The 19,784-nt window shown below is 46.2% G+C and overlaps 1 protein-coding gene across 2 annotated transcripts in view; it reads left to right on the top strand.

The window, feature by feature from the left end:
- TAF4 (TATA-box binding protein associated factor 4) overlaps window positions 1-19,784 on the top strand; it is an 809,251-nt gene that overhangs the window by 669,002 nt on the left and 120,465 nt on the right. For both annotated transcript variants that reach the window (XM_069650711.1, XM_069650712.1), the window contains exons 9-10: window positions 2,192-2,339; window positions 11,784-11,898. In XM_069650711.1, coding sequence (XP_069506812.1) covers window positions 2,192-2,339; window positions 11,784-11,898 — 263 coding nt within the window. The remainder of the gene's footprint in view (window positions 1-2,191; window positions 2,340-11,783; window positions 11,899-19,784) is intronic.

Genomic DNA, 19,784 nt, shown 5'->3' with positions numbered 1-19,784 from the left:
AATTCTCTTAGACTTTAGAGTACCTCTGGTTAGAAGAAATGCTTCCAGCTGGCTTCTGTTCCTGTACAGCTCTGCAGGTCCTGTTGTTCCTGAGCCTCAGTCGTGAGGACAAGAGGGAGAACGTCTGGGGACTCCTGCTCTGCAATGGGAAGGTCAGCGGCAGCAATGGGCAAACTTCGATTCAGCGGTCCTTCGGTGTTTCAGCTCCTTGCATCTGACAGCAGATAGCAACACTGTGGTTCTCGGATACACCTCAGACTTTCCTTGCTTCTGGGGTCCAGCACTCTGAGGTGGCTCAGACTTGGTCAGTCCTGCATCAGGGAAGTCAGGAGGATCTTCCTAGCGCTCGGGTCCACATAATCTGGTATTCCTCTCCCTGGCACTTCCAGCAGCAGTGGAAATGCAACCAGCTTCCAGAGGATGTCCAGACAGGCTTACTTTGGAGTTGATTGGTCCCACCAACTCAAAGGGAGAAGTAGTCCTTGCAGGGATTCTCTAGTCGAGACAAATTCGGAGTTTCAGCACAGCAGCAGGGCTTCATCGGGCAAACCAACGGTCCAGGAGTTGCAACAGGTGTCTCTTCCAAGTTCTTCTTCGGATTCCTTCGTCCAGAGGTGGACTCTGCCTTCCAAGCCAAAAAGCCTTGCCTTTAATGCAGGTTTCTCCCATTCATTCCAGCCTAGCTGTCAATCACGCATCAGGGTGGCTGTCCTTGCTGGACAGCCAGCCGGCCAATCACCTTTGGGTACATTCCTGTAACAAAGGGGATTAAGCACAGGGAGTTTCGGGCACCTTCCTCACTTCCTGCCCCTGCCAAACATACTGGAGCCAGAGGCGGCCTTCACTCGTGAATCCTGCCAAGGACAAAACGAAGAAAGGGACCAAACCTGGTTTGCCGCGCAGAGTAAATCTCAAGAAGGACCTTTCCAGGAAGAAATGGCAAAAAAAGACTGGGCCATTTTGACGAAATGGGCACCAATGGGTGCCTTACTGTGGCTGCAAACGCAGCCCGCAGTAAAAACACACAATGGTAGCAAAAAGTAAACCACTGCCACCAGCCATTAATTGTAGAATGGGTAACATAAAAATGTTACATGAGAAACTAGACAAAAGGGGTACTAAGTAACCCCTCCAGCACCCTATTGTAAGATAGTGTGTACTGGGTCTAGAAAGTTACAAATGTAAGTAAAGTCAATTTCACTTTACTGCTCTTGGAAACAGTAGTTCCACCAAGAGAAGGTATTTAAACCTTTGGGAAATCTAAGAGACTTCCCTGTGCCACTGCATGGAAGGTGCTGTGTGTCATAATGTAAAGATGATGCCTATGGAGTTTGTCAGACTTCAAAGTCAAAAGAAACACAGAATAAATCACATTAAAATTACATGAGATAAAAAGTCCTAAAGTCCAGCAAAAGAGCTGGGGGCCTCTAAGGTCGAAGGGAATTAACACATTTTTGAGAATTCTCCCTAACTGGGTCGAAGGAGGTGATGGTACCAGGCTGGATCATGGCTCCTCTCTTCATTCATCTATGCCCTCTGGACTGGTACACTGCCACCTCCATAGCTGAAGGGCTAACCGGGACCTTGCTACAGTGACTTTAAAGAAATTGTTTTCATAATATCACCTGCTTGTAGCAGACTGGATTCTGAAAGGGGTAGGGATGGGCTTCCTAAGCATTGTTTTTAATGTGTTTATGGACCCACCATTTTAATGGCTGCACAATGTCTCGTAATGGTTTTATTGCCCCCACACTTTTTTTTTGTTATATACAATGTATATGCCTATGATCAACTCTGTTGCATCCTAAAGTTAAAGGTAAACCATATGTGATGCAAAACTGTGGTACATAAGTTTTATAGTGATTTTACTTACCGGCAGTGTTTATTTTATGTATTGTTTGTGTTAATAGTGTACTTTTGTAGTTCTCTGGGTGGACCTCTGTTCCTTAACTGACTTTACCCTTGATTGCACTTCAAACCAAGCCCACCTTTTCCTGAGCCTAAGCCTAGCTACTCAGTTACGTTACCATTGAGAGTTTGGTCAAAGACCTTTAAGTGTAAACCGATTGCTCCTTTTAGTTTGGCTTCTTGGAATGCCTCCTCAGAGTATGTTCTGAATAACATTTCCTTTTTCTATGTTATGTCCCTTAGACTATTGTTTGTCACTATTTTATTTTGTTTTCATGTACAGGTCATCCAGCAGACACATAAACCGGGATCCATGGTTCGGCCACCACAGGTGACTTTAACGCAAACACCGATGGTAGCTCTAAGGCAACCTCATAACCGCATAATGCTGACGACGCCACAACAAATCCATTTAAATCAGCTGCAGACGGGTAAGTGGAGAATCTTAGAATCTTCTCCAGTGTGTCACAGCACTGTTCCATCAAATATACTGATCTTCCCAGGATTTATCTCCAGATCTCTGGGCAGAAGGTAAATGTGCAGTGCACCAAGCCTTCCAGTTGCTGTTCATGGCTAAAAGTAGCTTATTTTCATGTACACCTAAGTGCTGTGTCTTGAGATTGCCTAGTGCAACTCTAGAGATTGGATGCCAAGAGCAATGCGTCAGTTGAACATAGTCTGGGAATACAAGTGTGTTTTCTGAGTCTGATGTGTGCCACTGTTCTGCACGAGGATCCCATCATGGCCTCTGCACACTGTTCTTGTGGTATATATTCACAAACTGCCAACACTGGTTAACCTTTTCATGTATCTCGCAAACCTAATGTAAGGGCTAATGTCAGTGACTGGCATCTGGTGGATAAAGTTGTTTAAAAGAGAGCAAGCTAAGGGAACCAGTCTGTTGAAGAATGTTTGCAGTGTTGGTGGCGTGAGTCCAGTTATGTTTCACTTGGACATTGATCTGCTCCTTCTGCTGCTTGCTGGAGCAAGTGGATTTGTGTGGAAATAAATCTTTCCCTTGCACCTTGGAACTACATTTTGATTGGGCTTATGTCTCCTATGATGCTGGAAATGCTTTGGAGAGACAGGGCCTCCATGTCCTTGTCCTGTACTCCTTTTATCATGTGTGTTCTGTTATTTTCTGCACGGGAGTCCATGTGGGACTCCTGGCAGTGCAGCTCTTCCTCTTTTTGGTTTGGTGAATAGACCCTTGTGATACCCTTATGACACCCATGGGTGGGTATACAACCCTGTACCCCTAGTGTATGTTTTTGGGCACCTGTGTGTGGCCCACAGAGCAGGGTATGGGCTTGTGGCAGTTAATGCTGAACAGGTGTTCTGAGTGTCCTCCATTTTGGGATACCCATGCACTGCCCTTGGAATCAGTTGATTCCTGATGGGAGACAATATGGCCCCTGTGGCCTCTTGATTTCTATTGCCTGTTTCCTTGTTTTCCCAAAGACCTGGGAAGCCCTGACTCTGTCCCTTCCTCTGACTGGCTGGTGGCGGGGCAGGGGAGTTCCATATATGGTATTGTGGAGAAGTACAGGCAGACTGGCTGGAGCCTTCCCTATGACTGTATGTTGTGGGTAGACCCTTGGGGTGGGGCTTGGGTGAATGGAGTGTGTGATGAATACGCGTTTCATGTTATGGGTGTCTAGTTTCTGGTATGTGACACAAAGAATGAGACAGCCCTGCCCGAAACTGGTATGCATGCAGTGTGGAGTGCAGAATGGCTGGGCACTTGTCCCAATCCACATTCCTTGTTGTGAGTGTCTGGAGGGAGAAGAATGGCCTGTATGCACTGTGAGCCTGATTGGCTAACTGCCTGCCTGCTCTTCTGAATGATTGGTTGCCAGAGTGTGACCCAGCAGAGTGAATGAGAGACCAAACAATATATCTGGGGACCTCTCACTGATGCAAATTGTTCAAAAGCTGAAGTCGAAACTGGAAGCTTAACCTTGAAGCCCAAATGGAAGAAGGCTGTGCTGCTGCTTTCCTTTCACACAATCCAAAAGCTGTTGTGTCTCCAAGACCTGATCCAAGAGAGGACCTGGCTAGGAGACACCTTCCCAAGCTATGAGGGAACAACCTTCACCAAGGCTCCCTGGAAGTCAGTCATTGAAATGCTTCCAACCGGAGACTGGGATCACTGAGGAATCTGAAGCGAAGCTCCCAGACGTTGAAGTCCATCGCGTCGACAACCAACGTCAACAACCTGAGCCGCAACGCTCCATTGCCTAAGATATTTGAATCAAGGATTCCCTTGCTCATCACCGTCGGCTGCTTTGTCCTGCCAGACAAAGTCAAGGTCGCCGACAAACTGAGGAGAATCCGCTAGTGGGTTTCCAGCCACCCGAAGTCCTCAAAGAACCCAACGAAGATCCGAAAGCCAGCTGTGGTTGAGTCCCGATCGCTGACGCCCTTGCTGGGCCTATGTTCTTCATAGACTCTTTGCGGCAACAAACTATCGTCATCGAGGTGCACTGCATGCCTCATTTTCGCAGGACGTCCATGACCAATCATCGACGAGCACCGCAAGGACCGAAGCTGCTGCCTCAATGCCATTGTTCACCTTTTCTTCCAGGAATCTCGACAATCCATGGCTCCTGCCTCAAAGGGAGTTCACTCAAAAAGGATCGGCCGACGACCCGTCGACTAACTATGCTAAACCAGGTAGTAGAACATTTGTAGAAGGAAATCGAACTCTGCTAAACAATATATGGACTGGGTTGGTCGATATACTTTATTTACCGGTTGCCCAGGTTTGGAGGGGGGATCCTCACACAGAACTGTGTCTCGGTAACTGGACAAGTATTCTGCCAATCGTTTAACCAATCTGGTTTCTTCCCAAGTCTATGGTTGATACCTTTTGCTATTGATGTGTACGCCATTTGAAACTGTCAAATGGTTCAAAGAGTAATTGTGGTACCACATATAACTTGTACATTTATCATTATAGTATTGCCTGAGCACAAAGTGTTAATGCATGTGTATATAGCGTGAACCTTATTTATATAACGAACTGTGTTATCCCGAACATAGTGTGTGAACATTCCTTTGAGGGTGCTTGGGGACTACACTGTAATTAAGAACCGGCCCGCATCACCTCCTGAGAGCTAAGCCTTGATTGCTCGTCCATTGCTACCAACAATAGAGAATCTTGGCTGGGGTGCTCTGTGCTTCTACTCTGCCATATAGAGGGCAGGAGTACAGATTACCCCCCTCCAGTCTTTACACCTACATAAAAAGTTGTGCAGTGTACACACCCATCTCTTTATTGCTTTTCCAAGTGGAGCATGTTCGGTCAGTTTTTCTAAAGTCCAACCTAAGGGCTTCGTAAAACAATACATCTGAGACGGTACATAAGCTCCACCCTTAGTATAAGGCTGTTGCACCTGAGAATGTTGGTAGAATGGATAGAGCTGCCAGGCTTATCTTAAGAGGGAGTGAGGGCTGTAGCTTGGTACAAAGAAATTGTAGCATACTTGTGGTCCAAGAAACACAAACTATGTATTATAAAAATAAAGGGTTTATTTAAATATAAGTAGACCAAGATAATTATTGGCTAAGTAAGTACTATAAAATCGTATAAACACAATCTTAAAAACCAACTGAATACCGATGGTATGAAAACCAAGGTATAACCTTATTTAGAGGAGCAAGAAGCAAGTCAAGGTGAGTCAAACCTAAGGTTATACATTCATGATACTAATATACTATTCTTGCGGGAAAAGACCAGGTTAGATATACTTTTAGAATAAAATCAGTATTTCAATGGTAGTAGACCCTGTCAGTCGTGCAGTGACACTCGGTTATGAAATCACATAATAAACCAGCCCTGTAACAAGCATACTCCTTGCAACATTACTTTTTAAAACTCAGTTCAGAGCTAGTAAATCAACTCATATACTTTCTGGAGAGGCCTCAAGCTACTCAATGATAAGTATGAACACTCAAATATTTCTGAATGCACTAAGCAAATCGGGGAAAGCAAAACCCTAATACACTTTAAGAAAGACACAATGTATTTCAAGGGAGTTAATTGACCTATTGGCACAAAACTATCTTTTATCTAATCGCTAGTTCTACCAGTATACTTTTAAGTGTATAATACAGTTTCTAAGTTAAGTACTTCATGAAACTATTTTCGAATAGCACCATGGCAATTCAGAGAAGCACAACCCAGGGGTACACGTTTAGATGAGCAATAGCTCATCCAGGTGAGTAAGACCTATATACTTTTCAAAGGAGCCTCCAGCTACAAAAAGGTAGGTATAAACACTGAAACTGTTTTGTATCTGTATCAAGCAGACAAGTGAAAGCAAATCCCAATGTTACACTTTAAGAATCACACAAGGTTATTGAAGGAAGTTAAAACCCTATTGATAAGCTTTTTACACTCATTCAGTTAAGCAATGATAAAACCGTACCAAACGGAGAAACACCATTCAAAGTCAACTTATTCACTTTTTAGAGGGACATAATGCAACTCAAGGGTAAGAATAAACTTAATGACACTTTGTAACTTCGTCTTTCACAGAGATACAGTTACCACACGAACGTCTTTAACAAGTAAGTACCTTTACACTTGTTATACTTTCAAGGCAGAATCCTTTTCTTATCCAGTCCTTCCCTAGTCTATTCCAAGAGTTCTCTTAGAGGCAGAAGAGGGACTGTTAGGGCGAATTCTCAGAAATGTGTTAATTCCCTCCACCTTAGAGACCCCCAGCAACTTTGCTGGATTTTGAGGACTTGATTTTTTCAACCTGGCGAGAGTGGGACCCTTTTTCCCACTCGCTCATGTATTTCAATGTGATTTTGTACACTGTTTCTTTTGGTTGTGGAGTCTGACAAACTCCATAGGAATCAGCTTTTACATTGGGTCGCACAGCACCTTATTTGCAGTGGCCCAGAGAAGTCTTTCAGATTTCCCCAAGGTTTAAATACCTTCTCTTGGATAAACTACTATTTCCAAGAGCAGTAAAGTGAAATTTTCTTTACTTACATGTGTAACTTTCTAGACCCAGCACACACTATCTTACAATAGGGTGCTGGAGGGGTTGCCTAGTATCCCCTTCGCCTAGCTTCTCATGTAACATTTTTTTTGTTACCCTTTCCTCACTGAATGGTTGGTGGCAGTGGTTTCATTTTAACTACCGTTGTGTGCATTTACCGCGGGCTGCGTTCGCAGCTGCAGTAGAGTACCCAAAGGTGCCATTTTTGTCAAAATGTCCCCGGTCTTCTTTTTGCGCCATTTCTTTGTGGAAAGGTCCTTCTTGAGATTTACTCTGCGCGCCAAACCAGGTTTGGTCCCATTGTTCGCTTTGCCTTTGGCGGGATTCATGAGTGAAGCCCGCCTCTGGCTCCAGGGTGTCTGGGGCAGGCAGGAAGTGAGGGAGGTGCCCAAAACTCCCTCTGCTTAGTATCTTAGGAGACCCAAATGCATTCCGTGGTGATTGGCCGGCTGACTGTCTGGCAAGGACAGCCACCCTGCTGGGTGACTAACAGTGAGGTTGGAATGAATGGGAGAGAACTGAATTAAAGGTGAGGCTTTTGGCTTGGAAGGCAGAGTCGACCACTGGACGAAGGAACCGAAGAAGAACTTGAAGAGGACACCTGCTGCAACTCCTGGACCTTTGGTTTGCCCGGTGAAGCCCTGTTGCAGTGCGGAAATGCCAAATTTGTATTGACAGAGAAGCCCCTGCAAGGACAACTTCTCCCCTTGAGTTGGTGGTACCAATCAACTCCAAAGTCAGCCCCCTGGACATCCATCTCGGAGCTGGTTGAATTTGCACAGAGTTGCTTCTGGAAACCGTATAGCCAGTCAGATTTTGTGCATTGCTTTCAAGCTGGCCAAGAGCTCCAGGAAGATCCTCTGGACTCCCAGGAAGCAGGACTGACCGAGCCTGAGCCCCCTCACCACAGTGCAGGACCCCAGAAGCAAGGAAAGTCCACCTCGACAGCCAGGAACCACGGTGTTTCTGTTTGCGGTAGACGCGAGGAGCTGAAACACTGAACAGCCACTGAAAGTGAAGTTTTCCAGTTGCGAGTTTTGACCGTATCAGTGCATTGCAGGAGTCTCCCGACGTCCTCCCTCTTGTCACCACGACTGAGGCCCAGGAACAGAGAGACCTGGGGAGCCCAGGAACAGCAGACATCTGCTGCATCTTTTCTTCATTTTAAAGGTACTGTAAAAAGTCCTGAGAGAACTTGCCTCTTTCAGTAGAGTTGCTTGCATCTTGTACCACTCAAGTCTAATCAGCTTGTGGCCCTACATTTGATTCTTCTTTTCTTCAAAGACTTCTAAAACATTGTGCAAAGATTTTTCCATTTACCTACCAGAGGTGCTTCATCCTATATAAGAATTTTGCCCATTGACTTTGGCTTAGCCTATTGTACTGAATGACTCTTTCTGTGGGGATCCAAAAGGGGATCCAAAAGTATTTGCCTGCTTAAGAATATTTGTGGTCTCTTGTATGTTGTAATCTTTTCCTTTTGACTTATTACCATATGATTCTAAATGCAACGTGATATATATTAATGCCCCCAGCACCCTAACAATTTAAGTCATCTGAGGGTGTAGATGGTGTCTGTGGGCCACCCCAAAAGGGTATCTACTGATTTAGAGATATTAAGAGTGTGTATTTCATGAAGTGTATTTGAGTGTTACTATTATATTGCTCCTGTCTGAAGAAGGCTTATTCTAACTAACTGAATACATTTATAATTGTTTATTCAAGACACCTTGAGTGTAAGAGTTTATTTGAATACGTGTAACTGTAAATCTCTTTGTAACTCCATTACAGCTCACATTGACCCCTCTTGAGATCAGCCTGGCTGCTCAACACGCTACCAAAACTACTGTGTAGTACAAGCTTATACCAAAGGTTGTTTCTCCTATACCTGTAGTCAGAGTTGTTTGTAGTGTTCCCGAGGGTACTGCATACAAACTTTGCCTAACAGGGACCTAGGTACCAGCTGTAGGCAGGTTGAGATATGGTTCAGTTGCAGGAAAGTCAAAGTTCAATAGGAGATCTTCTTAAACAAGTATTCAGTTTTAGAGTTAGTGTTCAGGGACCTCCAAGAAGGCTCCCTATGTGTTCCAGCCTTCGGCCTGGGCAAGAGCTATGGGCAAATTCCTAACCCGAATCACCCACTCGGCCTCACAGGATTGCACACCATACTTAAGGTAAGTATTACCCAATTCTACACGGTACCTTTTGAAGAAAAGCGCTTCAGAGTGGATTCCTTGAGGATGCAGCATCACAGGACACCATCCCTGGATTCTTAGTCTGGAGACGAAAGAACTGGACGGGAACCTGCAGCAGCAGTCGTTAGGGGAGGCTTCCAGCAAAGGTTTCTTCAGATTCCCACGGCTCTGTGTATTTGGTGCCTTTTTACAGCACCCAGATAAAAAACTAATATTGCTGGTCGGATTCGCTTCACTCTCTCGGTCCTGCACTGTGGTGAAGGGGACTTCAGGGATTCGAATCTGGTCTCTGGAGGTCGAGTCATCAAAGTTTCAGCTGGACTCAGAATTCGGAAGACTTTGCACCACACTCGGGCTCGGTCCATGGGTATTGTCGGTTTACAGCCCAGCAAGGTTGCAGCAAGTTATAGGATGGCTCATAATGCCACACTTCTTTAGACTAGTGGATCGCACCAGCTCCAGGGTAGGAATCATCGCATTCCGGACCCCAAGGTTGATTGGAAGGAAGGCTTACATCAGGCTCCAGTTGCAGAGCAGGCTCTCTGGTCGCTGGAAATTGCTACAGACATCCTTTCTTCATCTTCCTCTTCAGTTTCAGCTACAGTGGTCAACTTGTCAGCTTCCATGTTCAGAGTATTTATCAGGAACTACACCACAATTTCTGCAATCTCTCCCTGCAGTTTACTGAAAGGGGCTGGTCTGGCTGTCGAGTCAAGACAGCCAGACCCCCACTAGGAGTTTGTTCCTTTCAGGCAAGGTGAAAGACAACGGGCTGCAGAGTTTTGGGCTCCTCCCTTGCTTCCTGCCTTCTCAGTCACTTGTAATTGTAACAAAAAATGTTACCAGGTAACTAAGAAGGGGTGCTTGTATCCCCCAGCACTCCCCATCAGGTGGGGTGTGCTGGCCCATTATGTACAATGTAAAGTGAGTGAAAATCCCTCTTTATCCCTTGGAAACAGTAGTTCATCCAAGTACATTAAAGAGAAATTAACCAGGAAGCCCAAAGGGGCAACCCAGCCTAAGCCAAACACTAGAGGAAACTATAACTCCAACCACACAACATGGAGAGACATAAAAAGGTCACCCATAAAAAGAGTAAAAGACTAGCTGAGGGGGGAAAAAGATTCCCCTTCACTTAGGGACAAGGGAAAATAATTGCCAAGTCCAAGCAGAAAGTTCTGGGATTGGCACAGGTCAGGAAGATTTATCACAAATATGAAAATCTTACCTAACAGAGCAATATACTGATTGGGTGATATTGTGAGACCTCATCGTTATCCGATACATCTGTTTGGTCTGATTAGTGGCTACTTTCTTCTCAGAGGCCTGTGTTGTGTACTGCGGCTCACCTCGGAATTCACCAATACAAATTACAAAAGTAGTTAAAAAAAGGAGTGTACACCAGGCAAGAAATAACACTATTTATTCTGGGTTCAGATACAGCTGGGAAAGGGAAATTCTAACAGAATGTGGAACAGAACTGCATGAAATGCGCTGTCGAATGTATGCCCCCAGATTGAAAGCTTTTATAATCGTACAAACTAGTCAGCACATCAAGTCACATTGCAACATTTGGTCAATCCTCCAAGTAAGGCTAATTGGTGGAGCTACGTTATTCCCCTATAGCGGAGGTCATACATTATCCAGGAATTATCGGGCCCTTCAAATCATGACATCACCCTCGACCACCACTGTGACATCACAGTGCAATCCCCAATTCCCACACCATAGTGGCAAAACATTGAGACATTTGAGATGACCAGCGGATCTTTATTAATCTTCCACTCGTCACCCCCATCCTATTCTTAAGAGAATGCAATCTCTTACAATTATGACACTGAACGAGCCTTGCACCATTGACAAGTTACCATTTTAATGTTGCATCTTAGCAACTCTTCAAACCTCTTCTCAGGCTCACATGTGCAAAATGGCATTTTGAAAACTGCATGGGGCATTTTGAAACAATCAGTAAACTTGTTAAATAACTAATGTGCAGAATTTTAAAATTATTGTGCAGTCACTACCTTCCCCCAGCACCCATGAGCTTCCCTTCCTGAACTCTAAAGTATTGAAGGCTGCTAATTTCTTGCTGTATGCTTCTGGGAACGAGTAGTTTGCAACTTGCTGCCAGCCTCTGCGACTGCTAAGCAAATGAATGACATGCAAATTCATTTCTAGTGAAAGCAAGCTTTGAGGCCTGTTTAAAGTGGCTAGGTCTAACGTTAAGCCTTACATACTCGCCTGTAATTCAAACTATCCTACCTAGTAATTGAGGCCAGCCTATTGCATAGAACGGTTTTGCTATCAACAAAGCCCCCCCCCCCTTTTAGTGGGCTATTTCTGCAGCTGATAAGTTTGCTCCTCTGTACTGCACTGAACCTGCATTCTTACCACATTATTCCCCCTTCTATTGATCCATCAGTAACTCATTCTCTTCCTCCCATCAACCCCCATTCTGATGCTTTCTTTTTAGTGATCCACACTCTTTTTAGTCTACTCAGTTGCATTTTCCTAAGCCCTGCCTTGAAACTTAAAATGCCTCTCTAAAAGTCTGTTCTGCTTTTTGTCTGAATTTGAATGTACTGTTCCCTGGAAAGAGCTGAACCAGTTTCCAGCACTGAATCAGCACTTAAAACTAATCAACAGTTTTATTTTATGACAGTTCCCATGGTAAAACCAGCAGTATTACCCGGTAGCAAACCTCTTTCCACGATTTCGGCACAAGCGGCTGCAGCACAGAGAAATAAACTGAAAGATCCAGGGGGGAGCTCTTTTCGGTGAGTAAGACCCAACATGTGAACATTTGCATCAACTAAAGTTGTAGGAGATTTTTTATTTTTTATTTCCATGTTCTTTATGGACTGTTCACATGGTACCTTGTTAGGGATGTAGCTAATAAATACTGGTAGAATTAGGGTTTTGAAAAATGTTGTAATTACCAAAGCACAAATCGCCTGCCAGTCGTTTATAAAGATAAATTGTAAAATGTTTGCTTCTCACCTGTCCTGCAGATCATTTTTACCACATTAAGCATTCTTTGTCACATGCATTACTCTAAGTTCAGTCTTCCGTGTCACAGTCATCCATGCAATGAAAGGCTTCTCCTTGAGACAGGCACTTGTTGCTCCCCTTTTCTGTTACGAAGAGAGACCACCAAAGAGACCCTTTTTCTGGCCTCTACTTATTTTCTAGTAAATACATTTTAGACTCCATGCCCTTTATAAAGATTCAAAAAGTAGCCTACAATTTGCAAAAGTACTGTTCACTCCCCATTCCATATGGAACAGCTTTTAAAAGTAAGATCTCAGCGGAGTAGGGTAACAAAAGTCTCAGAAAAGGAAAGCTGGACATAGTGTAATAAAGATTACCAGTAAGTAACCAAGTAATTACCTCTTTGTCCATCTTCCAAAATCAATAACACTAAACCTCTTCCTGCACATCTAGTCGTTTAATGTACATGAGACATTCCTAACGATGCAGTTGACCATACTGCTAACACAAATCTTTCAGAAGAGACACCATCCACTAGCAATTTGTAGTGTTTTAGGAATGTGTAAAGTGTCACCACGTGGCCACATTGCAGATGTTGTGGAAGAGATGCCCTTGCACTCATCCCAAGAGGTGGTGATACCTCTTGATGATTGCCACTTTGCCACTGAACTTGAGTTCGCAAAGGTAACTAGGCCTGCTGATATGTAGCGGAAATAGCAAATGTTATCCTCCAACGTATTGCGATGGTGGCTTTACTCCATCTGCAGAAGCCCGGAAAAGAAAATTTCTATTAAGAAACCCCAAGAAGTGCAAGAAGTGTCATCCAGGTAAATGTACTGTGCCCTTATGTTAGGGAGAATTCTCAAAAATGTGCTAAGTACCGTCTACCTTAGAGACCCACAGCTCTTTTGCTGGACTTCAGGACTTTTAATTTCTAGCATGGACAGAGTGAGCCCTTTTTCTCACGCTCACGTATTTTTGTTGTGATTTAGACTGTGTTTCTTTTAACTTTGGAGTCTGACAAACTCCATAGGCATCTTTACACTGTGCCACACAGCACCTTCAGTGCAGTGGCACAGGGAAGTCTCTTAGATTTCCCAAAGGTTTAAATACCTGCTCTTGGATAAACTGTTTCCAAGAGCAGTGAAGCGGAATTGACTTACATTTTGTAACTTTCTAGACCCAGAACACAGTATCTTATCATAGGGTGCTGGAGGGGTTACTTAGTATCCCCATGGTCTAGTTTCTCATGTAACATTTTTATGTTACCCTTTCTACAATTAATGGCTGGTGGCAGTGGTTTACTTTTTACTACCATTGTGTGTTTTTACCGCGGACTGCATTCGCAGCCACAGTAAGGCACTCATGGGTGCCCATTTCGTCAAAATGGCCCGGTCTTTTTTCGCCATTTCTTCCTGGAAAGGTCCTTCTTGAGATTTACTCTGCGCGCCAAACCAGGTTTGGTCCCTTTGTTCGTTTTGTCTTTGGCAGGATTCACGAGGCTCCAGTATGTCTGGCAGGGGCAGGAAGTGAGGGAGGTGCCCGAAACTCCATGTGCTTAATCCTCTTGGTTACAGGAATGCACCCAAAGGTGATTGGCTGGCTGTTAGGTAAGGACAGCCACCCTGCTGTGTGATTGACAGCTAGGCTGGAATGAATGGGAGAAACCTGCATAAAAGGCGAGGCTTTTTGGTTTGGCAGGCAGAGTCGACCACTTGACCAAGGAATCTGAAGATCTTGGAAGAGACGCCTGCAGCAACTGGACTGTTGGTTTGCCCGATGAATCCCTGCTGCTGTGCTGAAGCTCTGAATTTGCTTCGACTACCTACAAGGACGACTTCTTCATTTGAGTTGGTAGGACCAATCAACTCCAAAGTAAGCCCGTCTGGACATCCTCTGGAAGCTGGTTGTATTTCCACTGCTGCTGGAACCGAAGTGCCAGGGAGAGGAACACCAGATTGTGTGCGCTGCTTCTAAATCAGACCCGAGTGCTAGGAAGATCCTCCGGACTGCCCTGATGCAGGACTGACCAAGCCTGAGCCACTTCAACAGAGTGCTGGACCCCAGATGCAAGGACAGTCTGAAGTGTTAGCCAAGAACCGTGGTGTTGCTATTTGCTGTCGGACGCGAGTAGCTGAAACACCAAAGAACCTCTGAATTGAAGTTTTCCCATTGCTGCTGCTGACCTTCTCATTGCAGAGCAGGAGTCCACAGATGTTCTCCTTCTTGTCCCCAAGACTGAGGCTCAGGAGCCACAGGATCTGCAGAGCAGTACAGGAACAGAAGCCAGCTGTAATAATTTCTTCTAACCAGAGGTACTGTAAAGTCTATGAGAACCTGCCTCTTGTTGTGTAGCCTTGCTTGCTCTCAGTTGAGACCTGTCTTGGTTACCTTGCAGAGTTGCTAAAGCTTTGCCCCTCACAAGTCTCCCAGCGTGTGGTCCTTCAAGTGTTCTATTTTCTACAAACATTTCTAAATACATTGTGCTGGACATTTTACCTACCTGCAAAGAAGATCTTCAGCTCCCCTTGACATTGTGCAATTAACATTGGCTGTCCTGGCTCCCTGAGAGACTCCTATTTACCTTTCACTCTGTGCTTTATCTGTACCCCCAGGTAAAGGGTTAAACTTACTCTGCATTGGAAGTATTTAAAAAGTACCCTTCCTTCCAAATGACATCTAGTGGAAGCTGGCAGAGTATCACAGTTGTTGTTTCGAAATTCAAAAAGGGACTTCGACAGGGCGTGCCAGTAATACTATCCCTAGTGTGACTTCCACTGTACCCATGGTCCTTTGCGCATCGAGATCCCTCAGATTGTGTTTTTCCACCATCGTAGACGGACGCAAAATCGCAGAGTTCTGATTTTGGCATATCGCCATTGATTAATCAAATTGGAGTTAGTTTACTCTTCCTATCCTTTATATCTTTTGCTCACTGACAATCGATAACATCTCTGACAGTGGTGAAGAAAACGGCCATCAACTCGCATCAATGGATCCTTTCGGCCTTGGAGGGCCGCTTCAGGCTTCAGCCCACACAGTAGGGAGATAAGGGGAGGACATTGGAGAATGTATTTACCCCTGTTCATACTTTATCTTTGCCTATTAAGAGACATGCGTGGATATGCCAGTCCGGCTTTAAGCAAGAGACTCAAGCTATGCTTCTTAATATGCCGATTGAGCCCAACGTCCTCTTCGGAAAGACTGTTGAAGACGCCCATAGTCCTTGGGCCAGCCTACAAATAAACCCACAGGCCAAAGAGGTAATAATAATTTTTGTCACTTTCGTGGACAAAATTCACAGAGGTTCAGGCTACAAAATCAGGTATTGTCCTGGGGTAACAATCAAGGCCAGGTCTCACAGGGTTACCAAAGGGGACATCACCAATCTCACAGCCGGGGGAGGTCCTTCACTTCTAGAGGTTGAGCCACACCTCCAATACAGTGACTACCACGCCTCTCCAGTAGGAGGACGTATTTCAAACTTCACCCAAGCATGGGAGGGAATCACCTCCGACAAATGGGTGCTATCCGCTGTGGCGGGCGGTTATTGTGTGTAACTAATCCAGCGACCCGGAACCATTCCCTACGTCAAAAGACTCACTCGAAGGAGGAACGCATCCTTCTTGTGGAAATCGCAATGCTGATCCAAAAGGACGCCATAGAAGTCGTTCCGGCGAACCAGGTAAACAAGAGTATTTATTCAATCTACTTCCTTTTGCCAAAAAGAAATCTAACAATGCGCCCAGTATTAGACCTGTGCCCTGCAAACACCTATGTCAAGCCACAAATGTTCCGCATGACTACGCTACAAGAAGTAATCCCCCTGCTAATGCAGGGGAACTACATGGCAACATTAGGTATGAAAGATGCTTATTTTCATATTTCAATGTTCCCAGTGCACAGAAGATTCTTGCGGTTCAAGGTAGCAAACCAGCACTACCAATTCAAAGTGCTACCCTTCGTAATAACATCCACACCAAGGGTATTCACAAAGGTTCTGGCGGTGGTGGCAGCGCACCTGCGCAGGGAAACAATCCTAGTGTACCCTTACCTGAGCGACTGGCTGATTAGATGGAAGACTCCCCATATTTGCAGTCATAACATTCAAAGAACTATCAACCTTCTCTCTCATTTGGGCTTCTCAATAAACGAGAAAAAATCAAGCCTAGTGCCAAGCACAACCAAACAGTTCCTAGGAGCTGTAATAGACTCAAGAGGGTTTAGTCTTACCGTCAGAGGAAAGAGTAAAAAATATGTTACTGCAAATATCTAATATCAGGCCGGCCGCCATATAAGTGAAAGCAATAGCTATGCATTTGCTAGGCATGATGTCATCTTTCATTTACCTGGTACCGCATGCACGCCCTTGCATGCACCCCATGCAGGAATGGTTGGCGAAACAGTGGTCTCAGGCAAGCAGTCAGTGGGACAATCTAGTGGTCGTTTCTCCAACACTTTCGCTGGTGGACAAGGCAAAATCTGTTGAAGGAGAAACCCTTCCACAATCCAGAAGTGCAGGCGATAGTTACGACAGACACGTCACTCGCTGGGTGGGAGGCTCATCACCTTCATCACACAGCACAAGGTCTGTGGACTCAGGCCACGGCGCAGAACCACATCAATCTGTTGGAACTACTGGCGATAGTCAAGCTCCGTCAGGCATTTGATATGCACCTAGCAGACCAGTCCATGCAAGTCCTCACTGGCAGCACTACAGCAATCTTTTACATCAACAAACAGGGGACACACGTTCTCCAAATCTATCCAAACTAGCAAATGGAAATGGGCATTCAAACGGAAAATATTTCTATCCTCGCAACACGTGCCAGGGGAACTCGATTCTCTAGCCGACTCACTGAGCAGAGCTCACCTACCAGAGAAACATGTCAACTAGAAACAGGGGTCGTAGACCACCTCTTCTCTCAGTGGGGCCTCCCCACGCTAGATTTGTTCACTACAAGCGAAAACCAACCATGCCCAGACTTCGCGTCCAGGTTCCCCCAACCAGGCTCGAAGGGGAGCCGCCTATGGATGAACTGGTCAGGGAGATATGCTCATGCTTTTCCCCCGCAAGTCCTCTTATGAACAAAGTGGTGAACAAGATTCACAAGGAACAAGTGACGCTCATCCTAGTTGCTTCTATGTGGGCAAGACAGCCATGGTATCCACATCTGCGCAAACTAGCGATGTGCGATCCCATCAAACTCCCGTGCCAGACCAACTTACTCACTCAACACAGGGGATTATCAGCGCACCCTCAACCTCACTTGATGAACTTTGCAGCGTGGCTCCTGAAGTCATAGAGTTCGGACATCTTAACCTACCACAGAGGTGTATGGATATCATCAAGGAGGAATGAAAGCCAAACACTAGACACTGTTCATTTTTACGACAAGAGGAGGAGATTTGTAATTTGGTGCAAGTCTAAACAAATAAACCCCATAGAATGTATCCCATCCCACTTTCTAAACTATATGCACCTATGCACCACTTGCTAGACTTAGGCTTAGTATTGAACTCTATAAAGGTCCACCTGGCGGCCTTATCGGCTTACACCACCTCCCACAATAAAGTATTGTGGTGGAAGGTGCCCGTCATCAAAGCATTCATGGAAGGAGTAAAGAGACTCCACCCTCCAATTTCAAACCCACCGCCAGGCTGGGATCTCAATGCAGTACTCGCAAAGTTCATGGGGCTCCCATTTGAGCCGATGCACAAGTCAAGTCTTAAACACCCGACTTACAAGACTGCCTTCGTAGTGGTTATTACTTCTATAAGAAGAGTTAGTGAATTTCAAGCATTGTCAGTGAAAGATCCTTTCTTTGTCATACACAAAGACAAACTGGTTTTACGTGCACATCCTAGGTTCTCTCCTAAATTCATCTCGTAATATCATGTGAACAGGTCCATTGAGCTACCGGCTTTCTTCCAGAACCCAAATAGCTCAGCTGAGGTAAAACTCCACACACTAGATGTAAGGAGGGCAGTCTCCTTACTATGTAAACAAGACCAGACCGCCAAGAAAAACAGACCAACTGTTTGTCTCTGTAGCCCCAGGCACAGGAGACCGCATTTCCAGAAATGCCATCGCCAGATGGCTAGTCAGATGCATACAACTGTCCTATTCTCCAGCATGGGGTCTGGCATGGATTCACATGCTCATGAATATTCCCCGTCGTCAGGCTGGGAATCCTCGGTAAAGAAAAAACCAGTATCAGTTTCGTTTCTGATCTGTCTTTCGTAGTAATAACCAATCACTGGTCTCTGCGTCATACGACCACAGCCAATGACTGCCCTCTACCTAAGCACCGCCTCTGGCAGCCATCTTCAGATTTTTACCGCACGTTCATGTGTTGGGATCCTCGTGCTATTGCTCTCGAGCGTTAGTGCTTTTTTCGCGCTTTTTCACAAAAAAACTTCGATTCTTTCGGTCAAAAGAGCCTCAAGCTCCACCGATCCTACATCCGATCAACGGGGACCCGTGTCGGATTCATCTGTGCCCCTCAAGGGTGAAGATTTCGTCGAGCTACGCTTCGGAGGACTCCAGAAGCTTCTCAGGCCCGGTCTCGGAGATGGCCCAGGAGAAGGGAAGCTCGACGCCCGGAAAGCTGTTCAGGGTCTGCCCTGGATGCCAGCTGCAGAACGTCTTCAAGGAGGACGAACACTCTTTCTGCCTTTACTGCCTTCATGAGGACAAGACGCACGTGGAGAAGGACTGTGCGTTTTGCGGCAACATGTCGGAACGGACCATGAAGGACCGCCATCAACGTCTCGCCAACTGGCTGGAGGGTAAGAGCCCGTCTGGCGAGAAGAAGAAGAAATCCGAGCGGTCTTCTAAGACCTTTGAGGGCGCCCCGGCGACGGGGGCCCAACATAAGGCCAAGCACCGCGAGTCCGCTGGCACCGGGAGCGCCGAACGGTCGGGCTCTACGGGCGCCAGGCAGGGCGCACCCTCCCCGGCACCATCAACCACGAGCCAACGCTCTGGGTCGGGTAAGAGGCAGGCCGAGCACCCGGCGAAGCTCCTGGAGAGGCCCCGGTCGAGCTCTAAGGCAGAGGAGGAGCGTGGCAGTGCCCCCTCCCTCAAGGATAAGGCGGTGAGCGCACCTAAGGTGGTGAAGGCCTTGATCCATCCGACCAAGCCCTCTATCGAAACGGTCACGGCGGCCCTGGCTCAGCCTGTGGTGGCTACACCAGTGGTGGCGACCTCAGGGCCCAGAATCTCCCTGCCTCCGCGGAGGGAGTCTTCCTTTGTGCCCATCGATAGGACCCCCGTGAAACCCTCCGTGGGGAAGAAGAAGGGGGGGCAGGGCGTCGTCGTAGATTCGGCCTCAACCTCAGAAGAGGAGCTGATCGAGGTCTTAAGCCACGGCCTAGGCGTGGAAGAAGGCCAGCCCGTCGGAATGGACCCCGACGCAGGTGACGACGACATCGTCGAGGATACCGACGGGGCCCCTGCTCGCCCGTCGGATTCCCCTCTGCCAGCGCCGCAAGACAACTCGGCGGCCATTTTGTTGGCCATACAGTCCTTATGCTCCGAGATAAGGACGAGGCTACCGTTACCGACGGAGGAACCTCTCCCGTCGGGGGATCCAGAACCGGGACCTTCTGGTGTTCCCCCTACCAAGAAAAGAAGGATCCATCCACCACCTCCTTTTCAACCGTCGCG

The sequence above is a fragment of the Ambystoma mexicanum genome, chromosome 3p (assembly GCF_040938575.1).
Source record: "Ambystoma mexicanum isolate Mex_15411 chromosome 3p, UKY_AmexF1_1, whole genome shotgun sequence".
NCBI classification, from domain to species: domain Eukaryota; kingdom Metazoa; phylum Chordata; class Amphibia; order Caudata; family Ambystomatidae; genus Ambystoma; species Ambystoma mexicanum.
The sequence above is the reverse complement of the archived record's forward strand: the minus strand, read 5'-3'. Positions and strand labels throughout refer to the sequence as shown.